The sequence below is a fragment of the Chaetodon auriga genome, chromosome 16 (assembly GCF_051107435.1).
Source record: "Chaetodon auriga isolate fChaAug3 chromosome 16, fChaAug3.hap1, whole genome shotgun sequence".
NCBI classification, from domain to species: domain Eukaryota; kingdom Metazoa; phylum Chordata; class Actinopteri; order Chaetodontiformes; family Chaetodontidae; genus Chaetodon; species Chaetodon auriga.
Window position 1 is genome coordinate 2,959,752 of NC_135089.1, and position 18,527 is coordinate 2,978,278.

Sequence of the window (18,527 nt, forward strand, 5' to 3'; positions counted from 1 at the left end):
GGGGGACCTTCAAAGATACACCGAGCTCCTCTGTCCTTCTCTCCCTCTCCATCTGCACGTTTTCATGTCCTACCACGGTGTGTTACTAACTTTGCTTCTGCCCCGGGAGTCTCTGTGCTTTCTTGTTTTGCAGGTTCCCATGGATAATGGCTGAATCTGGATTGTGGATTAGAGCTGCGTCTCCTGCCATGGCCCTGCCTGACATCCACTGCAACTGCTACTATTGTTATTACATCCACTGTCATTGTTACTGTGATTACATTTCTGTCTGTCTCTCTCTGTCTGTCTCACTCTCTCTCTCTCTCTCTCTTGCTCTCCCTCTCTCACCCAACCGGTCGAGGCAGATGGCCGCCCACCCAGAGCCTGTTTCTGCCTGTTAAAAGGAAGTTTTTCCTCGCCACTGTCGCCAAGTGCTTGCTCATGAGGGAATTGTTGGGTCTCTGTAGATAAAAGAGCTCGGCCTATACCAGCTCTATATGGAAAGAGTCCTGAGACAACTTTTGTTGTCTTGTATTTGGTGCTATACAAATTGAATTGAATTGAATTGAAATTGAATGTTCTCCACCTGCACCGCTGAGTCTGATTGTCCTACTATTAAAAAAATAAAATTGCACTCAGAGGATTCCTGTTGAGTTGTATAAATATGCTAGAATTTGGCTTAACAGCTAACTAAGCTTAATAAAATATGAAATCAACTGCTCTAGAATCTGGTGCAGACATTCATGGTCCCTCTCTGTCGCCCCATCTGCAGGTCAAAATGTTCACTTTGTTTGGGAAATATCCTGACAACTGTTGGATGGACCTATAGGTTTTCATAACATTTTGTACAGATATTCATGGTGTCCATAGGACTGTTCCTCTGACCTTTTCTCTAGTGTCACCAGCAGGTGAAACATTCATGGTTCACAAAGTATGAATTCTATTTACTTTGGTGATCCATTGACTTTTCCACAAGCACCACCATGAGGTTGACATTTATAGTTTTTTTGAAATTTGTCAGCAACTGTTGTATGGATTGTCATGAAATTTGGTACAGATTCAGAATGAAATGTAATCACTTTGGTGACATCCTCAGTTTTAATATCGAGCCATCATCTGGTTTAATTCCATTCAATGAAGACAACAGATTGGCCAATTGAGTTTATTGCTGTTCTTGTACATGTGTGCTCATATTTCATCGTACAGAAGTCCAATCATGGGTCAGAAAGTGTTTTAAAGGGTCCTTTTCTGGTGCAGTTTACACATTAGCAGCTACTGTGTATGTTGTAAGTGAGACACACACACTGTCAATGAATAAGAACATGGAAGCATCTCATGGTCGGTGTGGCTGCTCTGCTTATTCCCAGATGAACTTCAGAGACAAATCACCCAGTTTCTCCTGAAGGAGTTGATCAACTCTTTGACTCTGAGCTGCAGTCAGGTGGTTCTTCCAGTCACCGATCTGACCTGTAATGAAAAAACATGAACTCTATCTGATGTCTGTTTACATGTTTCTGTACAGGTGCTACAGTTACATTACCTTTGCGCATGAAGTCTCCCTTCAGCATCTCTTCTGGTATAAACTCATAGTTGGCTTTTGGGTCTTTCTTCATGTTCTTGAATGTCGATTTTTCTACAACTTGTTCAATGGCTGCTTCACTCAGGTTCTTCCCCAAGAAGGTGCAGATCTTAGTTACAGCCGTCTTCAGGTCCTGAAAGAGAAACAGAAGTCCAACAGAACGAATAACTTGGAATTTTAATTGGAAATTAATATTCAAGGAAATGTGGACATTGTAATTCATAATATTAAATACATTTGCAATGTCTCCCTTCCCGTCCTCACACCATTTTGAAGTTCAAGCTACTTAAAAACACTCAACAACCACAGCAAAAAAAAAAATGTATCTTACCAAAACCATGTCCTCATAGCTCAGGTAGAGGATGTTGTACTGGTCTTTCACTGAATGCCAAGCTCTGATGTGGTCAAACCAGGATGATGCAAGAACTGCATAACAGAATGATGTGTCCTGTAATTTCAGCACTGGACTGGTCATCATAATCCAGACTCTGAGGTAACTCACCGTTGCCCCTCAAATACTCGTCATAATGTTGTTCAGAGCTCTTGGGCGTGTCCAGGGTGATGAGAGCATGACTGAAGTGGTACAAGGAGACGATGTTGTCCTTTGGGTTCCGCATCACATAGACAATCTGAACAAAGAACAAACAACAATCAGGCCAGAGCTGAAACCAATACATACCCTTCTGACCTCCATGCCAAACTCCATTCAAATAATTCACTATTTTATGATACCTTCATTTGTAGCTCAGACACAAACTAAATATGGACTATTCCTGTCAGGAAAAAAAATTGGTGCACTAAATCACAAATTTTGAATCTGCATAATGATTTTTTACAATATTTAACTGCCGTAATTGTGACAACTGTTTCATAATTGTAGTGTATATAATGAACTGTACATATAGTTTTTCTTCCTTAACAGACAAAGTGCTTTATGTGCCTCACATTCATCCACTCAAATGCACACTTATTGACTGATGGCAATAGAGCTCCCATGCAAGGCACTGGTCTGTACATCCGGAGTAACACTGAGTACAGAGACACCTTGACATGTGGATGAAAGGACCTGATTGACAGGAAATTAATGTGGAGCTATTTTGATAATTGATCTATTGCCTAAGTAGATTTGTTTTTTAGGGGCTAAAGCATTGTGACTGTTCCAGCATCTCACTTGTGAGGATTTGCTGCTTTGACCCATCTTTTATAATCATGGATTGAATATTTGGGGGGTTTGTTGCTTGAACAAAAAAATTCAATTTTAAGACATTATCTTGGACATTTCATGGACCACACAATTAATCCACTCCTTCCAATCCATCAAGAAAATAATCAGCAGATGATTTATTTGCAACCCCACTCATAACTGTGACTCACCACAAGATATTCATTTATATATATATTCAGATTTATTGTTTGTATCTTTCCTGATATATTTTTTAGTCTTTATTTACCTGGCAGGATTGAGCTTCCATAAAATACTGACCTTTGCCTTCTTGTCCTTCAGTCCTGGAGGCATGAGAGCAGGGGTGAGGTGAGAGATAAAGAGTCGAGGAGAAGGTCTGACAGCATAATCTTTACCCATTGGGTACTCCAGCGGTGGCATCTGTTCAGAGTTGTTTGGATATTCATTCAGACCTCCACCTAACTCACAGATGGAGATGATGATCTGCTGAGTCCATATTGTGCCTGTGGAGGGACAAAATTGAAGATTTGAGACATCATGTCTGATCAGTAAATCTGTTCCCAACCAGGACAAAACTGTAAATGCAAATAATGAGATCTGGAAGAGTTTGTCTCACTGACCTGACTTTGGATAAGTGACGAGGAATATGTCACTATCTCGAACTTCAAAGCTCTGGAGTGAATCAATGTACTCTGCAGTTGTGTATTCAGAGACAAAGTTGTAGTTTTTATATCTGCAGAGCTTGTCGGTGATCTGCTCCATGTTGCTGCTGAATCAGACAGAGAACTGAGAGAAATGTTTGCGTTTGGGATGAGAGAGGAGTAAAAAACCAGGCAGAGGAGCTGAACTCTGGACTTTGAATTGCTCATGATTGGCTGTATAAGAAAGTTATAAATTTTTATGGCCAAGTGTATCAATTTTGTTTTGGTATCTTTGCGGCTTTAAACAGTGTTAAATTCACATCAGGATGAATCAGACTGAAAAAACAATAGCATGCATGTGGGGTAAGGACGGTTTGAAAGGTGCTAAACAAAGGGAAACATGAATACACAGAAGTCGGGAAAATGAAGGCTGACTGGGGATCCAGTCCAGCTGGAACCATTTCTAGCTGGTTTTATGTCTCCATTGTAGACTAAATGAAAGAATGAACTCACAGTTTTTCTCATGTTTTCTTCTTCTCCCCTCTCTACCCTGATAACAACCTCTTTTGGAATTACCTGCCTGTGTGACGCATTACTCAAATTGTGATAATTCCATCTAAAACTGTTAGTATTTCACTTTACCTCTTTAGTGAACATACTGCTTTCTTCTTTTATTCCCAAAGTGTCACTGATTGTTTGTTGACAGAAATCTGTGTTAGGACTAGTGAGTCTAAGTATTTTAGATTTTGACCCAAAAAAGCAGAAAACAGCACTAGAACAATGGGAGCCATTCAAACACAAACGGTTTATTACAATCCAACTGGATGACTACAAAATACAACCAAAACAAACATGAAGTGTAAGACAACACAAAATTAGCCTTAAACTAAACTATCTAGTACTCCGTGGCGAGCGGGTAGGAAAACAGACAAGCTCTAAAGTGAGACTAACTAAGGTAGGATTCAAACTGAGGATGCTATGCTAAGAAAACACACACACACCAAGAAACAAAACGAGATCCGCACACAAGCGACTAGGAAACGAGCTAGGAATTCTAAGGATGCTATGAGTACAAGGACGGAATGGCTGGAAAGTCAATGCAGGAAGCTTGGACAATCTGGCAGCGAGGTGAAGCCGCCACGCTGCTGAAGTGCAGGCGAAATTCATGGAATCAGCCTCAGGTGCGCTGTCTGCCCGCAGCACCGCCAGGCCACACCTCCACTGCAGACACAGGGGAAGAGAGGAAATCACTCACAGAACAACTCACAGGACAACAAAAAACACACTCATAATCACATATCAGAACAATCTGGAAACAACTGGAGCGTATTCTGTGTTGTTGGTAGTTGCTGCTCTGAGGAATATGGAAAGTGAACTGGTTGTCTTTGTCACAGCAGCACCAACATCAACACCACATGGAAACATTCTGGCAGGTTGAAAAGTTGTCTGCTTGTACTTAAAAATGTAGAACGTGTGAGTGTTGTTTTACTCTATTTCAATTTTTACTATACTTTATATAGAGAGGCCCCACATGTTCACAGCTCTTTCCTGTGTCAGAGGCCCTGTTTACACCTGGCATTAGCATGCGTCTTGTTTGATATGATCACAAGTGGACAGCCGAGACACACAGCTGTTCACACCTGTGTCTATCATGCATCTCCAGCTGAACGCTCACATTCAGATTTCATTACTGCCTGCATCACTTCAGCTGGACGGTCAAAGGACCCTGCGCACAGTTATTACATGTTTCCATGATTGTTTGACACAGCTAACAGCTGGCTAAGAAAACAAAAGCGTCTCAAGAAGCAACTGACAGGACAAAGTTATTCAGTTTTTTTCCAGTGTTGGTACACCGTAACCAAAAAACCACCACATCCTGCATTGATGACGCATGTTCATGTTACGTCCTTATCGATGACACATCAACACACACTCGTGTTTACACTGCAACTGATATGTGGTCACATGACATCCCAGCACCTCAGCAAGTGGTTTGAATGATTGGATGACAATACATCTTGGTGGTCACATACAAGTGTATTTAGCTCCGTCCACTTTTGGTCTGATCACCCAAGAGGCGTGTTAATGCCAGCTGTAAACTGGGCCTCAAAGTCAAATGAGCGTAGCTGCTTCTTTCAGCAACAGAAGGAATTCATTAAACCATTTCTTTAACGTGGAAAATCTGATGATTTCCAATCTGAAATATGTCTGTGAAGATACTCATTCATCCAGGTCATGGTACTTCTAAGTGCTTTCCACAGTCCAGTTGACTTTGGAAAGCACTTAGATGTTCCACTCTGAAAGCGTAATTGTTTTTGGCTGCGACCATGCCCCAACATTAATGATTGTTCATGAATATACCAAAAATTATCAGAACAGCAAAAGATTGCCAAGAGAAGATCTGATTGGATCTAAGTGTGGAGTCGGCTCCAGTGACCACAGCAGCCTTCACCACATTTCAAGAAACACGATTAATTCTTTAGACATTCAATAAAGACGACAGATTGGTCAACTGAGTTTATTGCTGTTCTTGTACATGTGTGCTCATATTTCATTGTACAGAAGTCCAATCATGGGTCAGAAAGTGTTTTAAAGGGTCCTTTTCTGGTGGAGTTTACACATTAGCAGCTACTGTGTATGTTGTAAGTGAGACACACACACTGTCAATGAATAAGAACATGGAAGCATCTCATGGTCGGTGTGGCTGCTCTGCTTATTCCCAGATGAACTTCAGAGACAAATCACCCAGTTTCTCCTGAAGGAGTTGATCAACTCTTTGACTCTGAGCCGCAGTAAGGTGGTTCTTCCAGTCACCGATCTGACCTGTAATGAAAAAACATGAACTCTATCTGATGTCTGTTTACATGTTTCTGTACAGGTGCTACAGTTACATTACCTTTGCGCAGGAAGTTTCCCTGCAGCAACTCTTCTGGCAGAAACTCATAGTTGGCTTTTGGGTCTTTCTTCATGTTCTTGAATGTCGATTTTTCTACAACTTGTTCAATGGCTGCTTCACTCAGGTTTTTCCCCAAGAAGGTGCAGATCTTAGTTACAGCCGTCTTCAGGTCCTGAAAGAGAAACAGAAACCAAACAGAACAAGTTTAAACACTGACAAATAACTTGGAATTAATTTTATTGGAAATTAATATCCATGTAAATGTGGCCGTTGTAATTCATAGTATTAGATACATTTGCAATGTCTCCCTTCCCATCCTCACACCATTTTGAAGTTCAAGCGACATGAAAACACTCAACAACCACAGGCAAGAAAAATGTATCTTACCAAAACCATGTCCTCATAGGTCAGGAAGAGGATGTTGAACTGGTCTTTCACTGAATGCCAATCTCTGATGTGGTCAAACCAGGATGATGCAAGAACTGCATAACAGAATGATGTGTCCTGTAATTTCAGCACTGGACTGGTCATCATAATCCAGACTCTGAGGTAACTCACCGTTGCCCCTCAAATACTCGTCATAATGTTGTTCAAAGCTCTTGGGCGTGTCCAGGGTAGCGGCAGCATGACTGAAGTGGTACAAGGAGACGATGATGTCCTTTGGGTTCCGCATCACATAGACAATCTGAACAAAGAACAAACAACAATCAGGCCAAAGCTGAAACCAATACATACACTTCTCACCTCCATGCCAAACTCCATTCAAATAATTCACTCTTTTATGATCCCTTCATTTGCAGCTTAGACACAAACTAAATATGGAAAAACATTACTGTCAGGAAAAAAATGCTGCACTAAATCACAAATTTTGAATTTGCATAATGTTTTTTTAGAATATTTAACTGCCATAATTGTGACAACTGTTTCATAATTGTAGTGTATGTAATGAACTGCACATGTCGTTTTTCTTCCTTAACAAATTGCTTTATGTGCCTCACATTCATCCACTCAAACACACACTTATTGACTGATGGCAATAGAGCTCCCATGTAAGGCACTGGTCTGTGCATCTGGAGTAACACTGAGTACAGAGACACCTTGACATGTGGATGAAAGGACCTGATTGACAGGAAATTAATGTGGAGCTATTTTGATAATTGATCTATTGCCTAAGTAGATTTGTTTTTTAGGGGCTAAAGCATCGTGATCGTTCCAGCATCTCATTTGTGAGGATTTGCTGCTTTGACCCATCTTTTCTAATCATGGATTGAATCTTTGGGGGGTTTGCTTGAACAAAAAAATTTCAATTTTAAGACATTACCTTGGACAATTCATGGACCACACAATTAATCTACTGCTTCCAAATCCATCAAGAAAATAATCAGCAGATGATTTATTTGCAACCCCACTCATAACTGTGACTCACCACAAGATATTCATTTATATATATATTCAGATTTATTGTTTGTAACTTCCTTGATATATTTTTTGTCTTTATTTGCCTGGCAGGATTGAGCTTCCATAAAATACTGACCTTTGCCTTCTTGTCCTTCAGTCCCGGAGGCATGAAAGCAGGTGTGAGGTGAGAGGCAAAGAGCCGAGGAGAAGGTCTTCCAGCGTAATCTCGACCCTCTGTGTACTCCAGCCATGGCATCTGCTCCATGTTGTTTGGATATTCATTCAGACCTCCACCTAACTCACAGATGGAGATAATGATCTGCTGACTCCATACTGTGCCTGTGGAGGCACAAAATTGAAGATATGAGACATCATACCTGATCAGTAAATCTGTTCCCAACCAGAACAAAAATGTAAATGCAAATAATGAGATGTGGAAGAGTTTGTCTCACTGACCTGACTTTGGATAAGTGACGAGGAATATGTCACTATCTCGAACTTCAAAGTCCTGGAGTGAATCAATGTACTCTGCAGTTGTGAATCCGGTGATAAAGTTGTAGTTTTTGTATCTGCAGAGCTTGTCGGTGATCTGCTCCATGTTGCTGCTGAATCAAACAGAGAACTAAGAGAAATGTTTGCATATGGGACGAGAGAGGAGCAAAACACCAGGCAAAGGAGCTGAACTCTGGACTTTGAATTGGTCATGATTGGCTGTATCAGAGAGTTCTAATTATTTACAAGCAAGTCCATCACTTGTGTTGTATTTTAGTTTCTTGGCAGCTTTATACATTCTTAAATTCACATAATGATGAATCAGCTGAAAAAAGAATAGCATGCATGTGGGATAAGGACGGTTTAAAAGGTGCTAAACAAAGGGAAACATGAATGTACAGAAAGTCAGGAAAAACACAAACCTGGACTCAAATTCAAATTTTAAAAAGAAGGACAATAAATAATCATTACATGAATGTGCAAACAGGAAAACTTTTTTGCATCACTCTGACGTAAATGTTGATTGCACAATGAATAATGACGCAATTTTATCTGCCAGCAGGTACGATGTCCCAGGAAAATGAAGGCTGACTGGGGATCCAGTCCAGCTAGAACCATTTCTAGCTGGTTTTATGTCTCCATTGTAGACTAAATGAAAGAATGAACTCACAGTGTTTTCTTCTTCTCCCCTCTCTACCCTGATAACAACCTCTTCTGGAATTACCTGCCTGTGTGATGCATTACTCAAATTGTTATTACTCCATATAAAATTTAGGGAATTTCACTTTACCTCTTCAGTGAACATACTGCTTTCTTCTTTTATTCCCAAAGTGTCATTTATTGTTTGTTCACAGAAATCTGGAAACAACTGGAGCGTATTCTGTGTTGTTGGTAGTTGCTGCTCTGAGGAATATGGAAAGTGAACTGGTTGTCTTTGTGACAGCGGCACCAACATCAACACCACATGGAAACATTCTGGCAGGTTGAAAAGTTGTTTCCTTGTAATTCAAAATTTAGAACGTGTTTTGTTGTTGAGTGTTGTCTTACTCTATTTCAATTTTTATTATATTTTATATAGAGAGGCCCCAAATGTTCACAGCACTTTCCTGTGTCAGAGGCCCTGTTTACACCTGGCATTAGCATGCGTCTTGTTTGATATGATCACAAGTGGACAGCCGAGACACACAGCTGTTCACACCTGTGTCTATCATGCATCTCCAGCTGAACGCTCACATTCAGATTTCATTACTGCCTACGTCACTTGTGCTGGACGGTCAAAGGACTCTGCGCACAGTTATTACGTGTTGCCATGATTGCCATGAAGATCACCACCTGACCAATGGTGACAAAGAAGGAACTGGGTTCCTGGGTGCCGGTCGGTTGGCAGCCCACTGCTCCTGGTCTGCCGCGGAGGAAGGACTAACCAGGATGGGTTAAACGCAGAAGAAGAATTTCACTAAACATGGTGTGTGTGTGCATGTTGTGTAGTGTGACGAATGAAGGATGTCTGTCTTTCTTTCTTTCTTGTTTGACACAACTAACAGCTGGCTAAGAAAACAAAAGCGTCTCAAGAAGCAACTGACAGGACAAAGTTATTCAATTTTTTTCCAGTGTTGGTACACCGTAACCAAAAAACCACCACATCCTGCATTCATGAGGCATGTTCATGTTACGTCCTTGTCGATGACACATCAACACACACTACTGTTTACACTGCAACTGATATGTGGTCACATGACATCCCAGATCACCTCAGCAAGTGGTTTGAGTGATGAGATCACGATACATCTTGGTGGTCACATACACGTGTATTTAGCTCTGTCCACTTTTGATCTGATCACCCAAGAGGCATGTTAATGCCAGCTGTAAACAGGGCCTCAAAGTCAAATGAGTGTAGCTGCTTCTTTCAGCAACAGAAGGAATTCATTAAACCATTTCTTTAACGTGGAAAATCTGATGATTTCCAATCTGAAATATGTCTGTGAAGATACTCATTCATCCAGGTCATGGTACTTCTAAGTGCTTTCCACAGTCCAGTTGACTTTGGAAAGCACTTAGATGTTCCACTCTGAAAGCGTAATTGTTTTTGGCTGCGACCATGCCCCAACATTAATGATTGTTCATGAATATACCAAAAATTATCAGAATAACCAAAGATTGCCAAGAGAAGATCTGATTGGATCTAAGTGTGGAGTCGGCTCCAGTGACCACAGCAGCCTTCACCACATTTCAAGAAACACGATTAATTCTTTAGACATTCAATAAAGACGACAGATTGGTCAACTGAGTTTATTGCTGTTCTTGTACATGTGTGCTCATATTTCATCGTACAGAAGTCCAGTCATGGGTCAGAAAGTGTTTTAAAGGGTCCTTTTCTGGTGCAGTTTACACATTAGCAGCTACTGTGTATGTTGTAAGTGAGACACACACACTGTCAATGAATAAGAACATGGAAGCATCTCATGGTCGGTGTGGCTGCTCTGCTTATTCCCAGATGAACTTCAGAGACAAATCACCTAGTTTCTCCTGAAGGAGTTGATCAACTCTTTGACTCTGAGCTGCAGTAAGGTGGTTCTTCCAGTCACCGATCTGACCTGTAATGAAAAGACATGAACTCTATCTGATGTCTGTGTACATGTTTCTGTACAGGTGCTACAGTTACATTACCTTTGCGCAGGAAGTCTCCTTTAAACCGAGTGTCTGGTACAAACTTATAGTTGGCTTTTGGGTCTTTCTTCATGTTCTTGAATGTCGATTTTTCTACAACTTGTTCAATGGCTGCTTCACTCAGGTTCTTCCCCAAGAAGGTGCAGATCTTAGTTACAGCCGTCTTCAGGTCCTGAAAGAAAAACAGAAACCAAACAGAACAAGTTTAAACACTGACGAATAACTCGGAATTACTTATTTTGGAAATTAATATCCAAGTACATGTGGCCGTTTTATTTCATATTCCTAAATACATTTACAATGTCTCCCTTCCCCTCCTCACACCATGTTGCAGGTCAAGCTACTTGAAAACACTGAAGAAAAAGACGCAAAAAAAATGCATCTTACCAAAATCATGTCCTCATAGGTCAGGAAGAGGATGTTGAACTGGTCTTTCACTGAATGCCAATCTCTGATGTGGTCAAACCAGGATGATGCAAGAACTGCATAACAGAATGATGTGTCCTGTAATTTCAGCACTGGACTGGTCATCATAATCCAGACTCTGAGGTAACTCACCGTTGCCCCTCAAATACTCTTCATAATGGTGTTCAAAGCTCTTGGGCGTCTCCAGGTCAGCGGCAGCACGACTGAAGTGGTACAAGGAGACGATGTTGTCCTTTGGGTTCCGCATCACATAGACAATCTGAACAAAGAACAAACAACAATCACACCAGAGCTGAAACCAATACATACACTTCTGACCTCCATGCCAAACTCCATTCAAATAATTCACGATTTTATGATCCCTTCATTTGCAGCTTAGACACAAACTAAATATGGAAAAACTTTCATGTCAAGAAAAATTGGGATAATGATTTTTTACAATATTTAACTGCCATAATTGTGACAACTGTTTCATAATTGTAGTGTATGTAATGAACTGCACATATCGTTTTTCTTCCTTAACAAAGTGCTTCATGTGCCTCACATTCATCCACTCAAACACACAGTTGCAGACTGAAGGCTGTGGAACTCTCATGCAATGCACTGGTCTGTGCATCCAGAGTAACACTGAGTACAGAGACACCTTGACATGTGGATGAAAGGAACTGATTGACAGGAAATTAATGTGGAGCTATTTTGATAATTGATCTATTGCCTAATTAGATTTGTTTTTTAAGGGCTAAAGCATCGTGATCGTTCCAGCATCTCATTTGTGAGGATTTGCTGCTTTGACTGATTTTGTATAATCATGGATTGAATATTTGGGGGGTTTGTTGCTTGAGCAAAAAAATTCAATTTTAAGACATTACCTTGGACATTTCATGGACCAAACAATTAATCTACTGCTTCCAATCCATTAAGAAAATAATCAGCAGATGATTTATTTGCGACCACACTCATAACTGTGACTCACCACAAGATATTAATTTATATATATATTCAGATTTATTGTTTTTAACTTTCCTGATATATTCTTCAGTCTTTATTTACCTGGCAGGATTGAGCTTCCATAAAATACTGACCTTTGCCTTCTTGTCCTTCAGTCCTAGAGGAATGAGAGCAGGGGTGAGGTGAGAGATAAAGAGCCGAGGAGAAGGTCTGAGAGCATAATCTTCTCGACCCTCTGTGTACTCCAGCCATGGCATCTGTTCAAAGTTGTTTGGATATTCATTCAGACCTCCACCTAACTCACAGATGGAGATGATGATCTGCTGAGTCCATACTGTGCCTGTGATGGGACAAAATTGAAGATGTGAGACATCATACCGGATCAGTAAATCTGTTCCCAACCAGGACAAAAATGTAAATGCAAATAATGAGATCTGGAAGAGTTTGTCTCACTGACCTGACTTTGGATAAGTGACGACGAATATGTCACTATCTCGAACTTCAAAGCTCTGGAGTGAATCAATGTACTCTACAGTTGTATATCCAGTGGGAAAGTTGTAGTTTTTGTATCTGCTGAGATTGCTGGTGATCTGCTCCATGTTGCTGCTGAATCAGACAGAGAACTGAGAGAAATGTTTGTGTGTGGGACGAAAGGAGCAACAAAACAGGAAGAGGAGCTGGACTCTGGACTTTGAATTGCTCATGATTGGCTGTATCTGAGAGCTCTAAATTTTTATGGGCAAGTCCATTACTTGTGTTGTATTTTGGTTTCCTGGCAGTTTTATACATTCTTAAATTCACATAATGATGAATCAGCTGAAAAAAGAATAGCATGCATGTGGGATAAGGATGGTTTAAAAGGTGCTAAACAAAGGGAAACATGAATGTACAGAAAGTCAAGAAAAACGCAAACCTGGACGCAAATTCAAATTTTAAAGTGAAGGACAATAAATAATCATTACATGAATGTGCAAACAGAAAAACCTTTTTGCATCATTATGATGTAAATGTTGATTGCACAATGAATAATGACGCAATTTCATCTGCCAGCAGGTATGATGTCCCAGGAAAATGAAGGCTGACTGGGGATCCAGTCCAGCTAGAACCATTTCTAGCTGTTTTTATGTCTCCATTGTAGACTAAATGAAAGAATGAACTCACAGTTTTTCTCATGTTTTCTTCTTCTCCCCTCTCTACCCTGATAACAAGCTCTTCTGGAATTACCTGTCTGTGTGACGCATTACTCAAATTGTTATTACTCCATATAAAATTAAGGGAATTTCACTTTACCTCTTCAGTGAACATACTGCTTCCTTCTTGCATTCCTAAAGTGTCACTGATTGTTTGTTCACAGAAATCTGGAAACAACTGGAGCGTATTCTGTGTTGTTGGTAGTTGCTGCTCTGAGGAATATGGAAAGTGAACTGGTTGTCTTTGTGACAGCGGCACCAACATCAACACCACATGGAAACATTCTGGCAGGTTGAAAAGTTGTCTGCTTGTAATTCAAAATTTAGAACGTGTTTTGTTGTTGAGTGTTGTCTTACTCTATTTTAATTTTTATTATATTTTATATAGAGAGGCCCCAAATGTTCACTGCTCTTTCCTGTGTCAGAGGCCCTGTTTACACCTGGCATTAGCATGCGCCTTGTTTGATATGATCACAAGTGGACAGCCGAGACACACAGCTGTTCACACCTGTGTCTATCATTCATCTCCAGCTGAACGCTCACATTCAGATTTCATTACTGCCTACGTCACTTGTGCTGGACGGTCAAAGGACTCTGCGCACAGTTATTACGTGTTGTTATGATTGCCATGAAGATCACCACCTGACCAATGGTGACAAAGAAGGAACTGGGTTCCTGGGTGCCGGTCGGTTGGCAGCCCACCGCTCCTGGTCTGCCGCGGAGGAAGGACTAACCAGGATGGGTTAAACGCAGAAGAAGAATTTCACTAAACATGGTGTGTGTGTGCATGTTGTGTAGTGTGACGAATGAAGGATGTCTGTCTTTCTTTCTTTCTTGTTTGACACAACTAACAGCTGGCTAAGAAAACAAAAGCGTCTCAAGAAGCAACTGACAGGACAAAGTTATTCAATTTTTTTCCAGTGTTGGTACACCGTAACCAAAAAACCACCACATCCTGCATTCATGACGCATGTTCATGTTACGTCCTTGTCGATGACACATCAACACACACTCGTGTTTACACTGCAACTGATATGTGGTCACATGACATCCCAGATCACCTCAGCAAGTGGTTTGAGTGATGAGATCACGATACATCTTGGTGGTCACATACACGTGTATTTAGCTCTGTCCACTTTTGATCTGATCACCCAAGAGGCGTGTTAATGCCAGCTGTAAACAGGGCCTCAAAGTCAAATGAGCGTAGCTGCTTCTTTCAGCGACAGATGGAATTCATTAAACCATTTCTTTAACGTGGAAAATCTGATGATTTCCAATCTGAAATATGTCTGTGAAGATACTCATTCATCCAGGTCATGGTACTTCTAAGTGCTTTCCACAGTCCAGTTGACTTTGGAAAGCACTTAGATGTTCAACTCTGAAAGCGTAATTGTTTTTGGCTGCGACCATGCCCCAACATTAATGATTGTTCAGGAATATACCAAAAATTATCAGAACAGCAAAAGATTGCCAAGAGAAGATCTGATTGGATCTAAGTGTGGAGTCGGCTCCAGTGACCACAGCAGCCTTCACCACATTTCAAGAAACACGATTAATTCCTTCTGACATTCAATAAAGACAACAGATTGGTCAACTGAGTTTATTGCTGGTCTTGTACATGTGTGCTCATATTTCATTGCACAGAAGTCCAATCATGGGTCAGAAAGTGTTTTAAAGGGTCCTTTTCTGGTGCAGTTTACACATTAGCAGCTACTGTGTATGTTGTAAGTGAGACACACACACTGTCAATGAATAAGAACATGGAAGCATCTCATGGTCGGTGTGGCTGCTCTGCTTATTCCCAGATGAACTTCAGAGACAAATCACCCAGTTTCTCCTGAAGGAGTTGCTCAACTCTTTGACTCTGAGCTGCAGTAAGGTGGTTCTTCCAGTCACCGATCTGACCTGTAATGAAAAGACATGAACTCTATCTGATGTCTGTTTACATGTTTCTGTACAGGTGCTACAGTTACATTACCTTTGCGCATGAAGTCTCCCTGCAGCATCTCTTCTGGTATAAACTCATAGTTGGCTTTTGGGTCTTTCTTCATGTTCTTGAATGTCGATTTTTCGACAACTTGTTCAATGGCTGCTTCACTCAGGTTCTTCCCCAAGAAGGTGCAGATCTTAGTTACAGCCGTCTTCAGGTCCTGAAAGAGAAACAGAAACCAAACAGAACAAGTTTAAACACTGACGAATAACTTGGAATTATTTTTATTGGAAATTAATATCCAAGTAAATGTGGCCCTTGTAATTCATAGTATTATATACATTTGCAATGTCTCCCTTCCCGTCCTCACACCATTTTGAAGTTCAAGCGACATGAAAACACTCAACAACCACAGGCAAGAAAAATGCATCTTACCAAAACCATGTCCTCATAGGTCAGGAAGAGGATGTTGTACTGGTCTTTCACTGAATGCCAATCTCTGATGTGGTCAAACCAGGATGATGCAAGAACTGCATAACAGAATGATGTGTCCTGTAATTTCAGCACTGGACTGGTCATCATAATCCAGACTCTGAGGTAACTCACCGTTGCCCCTCAAATACTCTTCATAATGTTGTTCAAAGCTCTTGGGCGTGTCCAGGGTAGTGGCAGCATGACTGAAGTGGTACAAGGAGACGATGATGTCCTTTGGGTTCCGCATCACATAGACAATCTGAACAAAGAACAAACAACAATCAGGCCAGAGCTGAAACCAATACATACACTTCTGACCTCCATGCCAAACTCCATTCAAATAATTCACTATTTTATGATACCTTCATTTGCAGCTCAGACACAAACTCAATATGGAAAAACATTACTGTCAGGGTAAAAAATGCTGCACTAAATCACAAATTTTGAATTTGCATAATGATTTTTTTTGGAATATTTAACTGCCATAATTGTGACAACTATTTCATAATTGTAGTGTATGTAATGAACTGCACATATCGTTTTACTTCCTTAACAAATTGCTTTATGTGCCTCACATTAATCCACTCAAACACACACTTGCAGACTGAAGGCTGTGGAACTCTCATGCAATGCACTGGTCTGTGCATCCAGAGTAACATTGAGTACAGAGACACCTTGACATGTGGATGAAAGGACCTGATTGACAGGAAATTAATATGGAACTATTTTGATAATTGATCTATTGCCTAAGTAGATTTGTTTTTTAGGGGCTAAAGCATCGTGACTGTTCCAGCAACTCATTTGTGAGGATTTGCTGCTTTGACTGATTTTGTATAATCATGGATTGAATCTTTGGGGGGTTTGCTTGAACAAAAAAATTTCAATTTTAAGATATTACCTTGGACAATTCATGGACCAAACAATTAATCCACTCCTTCCAATCCATCAAGAATATAATCAGCAGATGATTTATTTGCAACCCCACTCATAACTGTGACTTACCACAAGATATTCATTTATATATATATTCAGATTTATTGTTTGTAACTTCCTTGATATATTTTTTGTCTTTATTTACCTGGCAGGATTGAGCTTCCATAAAATACTGACCTTTGCCTTCTTGTCCTTCAGTCCCGGAGGCATGAAAGCAGGTGTGAGGTGAGAGGCAAAGAGCCGAGGAGAAGGTCTTCCAGCGTAATCTCGACCCTCTGTGTACTCCAGCCATGGCATCTGCTCCATGTTGTTTGGATATTCATTCAGACCTCCACCTAACTCACAGATGGAGATGATGATCTGCTGAGTCCATACTGTGCCTGTGGAGGCACAAAATTGAAGATATGAGACATCATACCTGATCAGTAAATCTGTTCCCAACCAGGACAAAACTGTACATGCAAATAATGAGATGTGGAAGAGTTTGTCTCACTGACCTGACTTTGGATAAGTGACGAGAAATATGTCACTATCTCGAACTTCAAAGCTCTGGAGTGAATCAATGTGCTCTGCAGTTGTTAATCCGGTGACAAAGTTGTAGTTTTTGTATCTGCTGAGCTTGTCGCTGATCTGCTCCATGTTGCTGCTGAATCACACAGAGAACTGAGAGAAATGTTTGCTTATGGGACGAGAGAGGAATAAAATACCAGGCAAAGGAGCTGAACTCTGGACTTTGAATTGGTCATGATTGGCTGTATCAGAGAGTTATAAATATTTACAAGCAAGTCCATTACTTGTGTTGTATTTTGGTTTCTTGGCAGCTTTATACATTCTTAAATTCACATAAGGATGAATCAGCTGAAGAAAGAATAGCATGCATGTGGGATAAGGACGGTTTAAAAGGTGCTAAACAAAGGGAAACATGAATGTACAGAAAGTCAGGAAAATGAAGGCTGACTGGGGATCCAGTCCAGCTGGAACCATTTCTAGCTGTTTTTATGTCTCCATTGTAGACTAAATGAAAGAATGAACTCACAGTTTTTCTCATGTTGTCTTCTTCTCCCCTCTCTACCCTGATAACAACCTCTTCTGGAATTACCTGTCTGTGTGACGCATTACTCAAATTGTTATTACTCCATATAAAATTTAGGGAATTTCACTTTACCGTTTCAGTGAACATACTGCTTCCTTCTTGCATTCCTAAAGTGTCACTGATTGTTTGTTCACAGAAATCTGGAAACAACTGGAGCGTATTCTGTGTTGTTGGTAGTTGCTGCTCTGAGGAATATGGAAAGTGAACTGGTTGTCTTTGTGACAGCGGCACCAACATCAACACCACATGGAAACATTCTGGCAGGTTGAAAAGTTGTTTGCTTGTAATTCAAAATTTAGAACGTGTTTTGTTGTTGAGTGTTGTTTTACTCTATTTCAATTTTTATTATATTTTATATAGAGAGGCCCCAAATGTTCACAGCACTTTCCTGTGTCAGAGGCCCTGTTTACACCTGGCATTAGCATGCGTCTTGTTTGATATGATCACAAGTGGACAGCCGAGACACACAGCTGTTCACACCTGTGTCTATCATTCATCTCCAGCTGAACGCTCACATTCAGATTTCATTACTGCCTACGTCACTTCAGCTGGATGGTCAAAGGACCCTGCGCACAGTTATTACGTGTTGCCATGATTGCCATGAAGATCACCACCTGACCAATGGTGACAAAGAAGGAACTGGGTTCCTGGGTGCCGGTCGGTTGGCAGCCCACTGCTCCTGGTCTGCCGCGGAGGAA

At 40.7% G+C, this 18,527-nt stretch overlaps 5 protein-coding genes across 6 annotated transcripts in view; 1 reads left to right on the plus strand and 4 right to left on the minus strand.

Annotated features, from left to right (window-relative positions):
• Window positions 1-18,527, plus strand: part of eif3d (eukaryotic translation initiation factor 3, subunit D) — a 102,591-nt gene that overhangs the window by 62,681 nt on the left and 21,383 nt on the right. The window contains exon 17 of one of the 2 annotated variants that reach the window (XM_076752990.1): window positions 14,894-14,983. The exons of the other annotated variant lie outside the window; for it this stretch is intronic. Coding sequence (XP_076609105.1) covers window position 14,894 — 1 coding nt within the window. The 3' untranslated portion in view covers window positions 14,895-14,983. Of the gene's footprint in view, window positions 1-14,893; window positions 14,984-18,527 lie in introns of those variants that run through there. 2 annotated transcript variants of the gene reach the window in all.
• On the minus strand, window positions 1,337-3,503 carry LOC143334516 (amine sulfotransferase-like). The gene is made up of 6 exons (XM_076753341.1): window positions 3,362-3,503; window positions 3,042-3,244; window positions 2,061-2,187; window positions 1,890-1,984; window positions 1,515-1,691; window positions 1,337-1,441 (listed from the first exon to the last, which is right to left on the minus strand). The coding sequence occupies exons 1-6, from the start codon at window positions 3,501-3,503 to the stop codon at window positions 1,337-1,339; spliced, it is 849 nt and encodes a 282-aa protein (XP_076609456.1).
• On the minus strand, window positions 6,096-8,274 carry LOC143334452 (amine sulfotransferase-like). The gene is made up of 6 exons (XM_076753264.1): window positions 8,133-8,274; window positions 7,813-8,015; window positions 6,837-6,963; window positions 6,666-6,760; window positions 6,274-6,450; window positions 6,096-6,200 (listed from the first exon to the last, which is right to left on the minus strand). The coding sequence occupies exons 1-6, from the start codon at window positions 8,272-8,274 to the stop codon at window positions 6,096-6,098; spliced, it is 849 nt and encodes a 282-aa protein (XP_076609379.1).
• On the minus strand, window positions 10,653-12,808 carry LOC143334479 (amine sulfotransferase-like). The gene is made up of 6 exons (XM_076753300.1): window positions 12,667-12,808; window positions 12,344-12,549; window positions 11,394-11,520; window positions 11,223-11,317; window positions 10,831-11,007; window positions 10,653-10,757 (listed from the first exon to the last, which is right to left on the minus strand). Exons 1-6 carry the CDS (start codon window positions 12,806-12,808, stop codon window positions 10,653-10,655), a joined length of 852 nt encoding a protein of 283 aa, XP_076609415.1.
• LOC143334451 (amine sulfotransferase-like) lies at window positions 15,195-17,375 on the minus strand. The gene is made up of 6 exons (XM_076753263.1): window positions 17,234-17,375; window positions 16,914-17,116; window positions 15,936-16,062; window positions 15,765-15,859; window positions 15,373-15,549; window positions 15,195-15,299 (listed from the first exon to the last, which is right to left on the minus strand). The coding sequence occupies exons 1-6, from the start codon at window positions 17,373-17,375 to the stop codon at window positions 15,195-15,197; spliced, it is 849 nt and encodes a 282-aa protein (XP_076609378.1).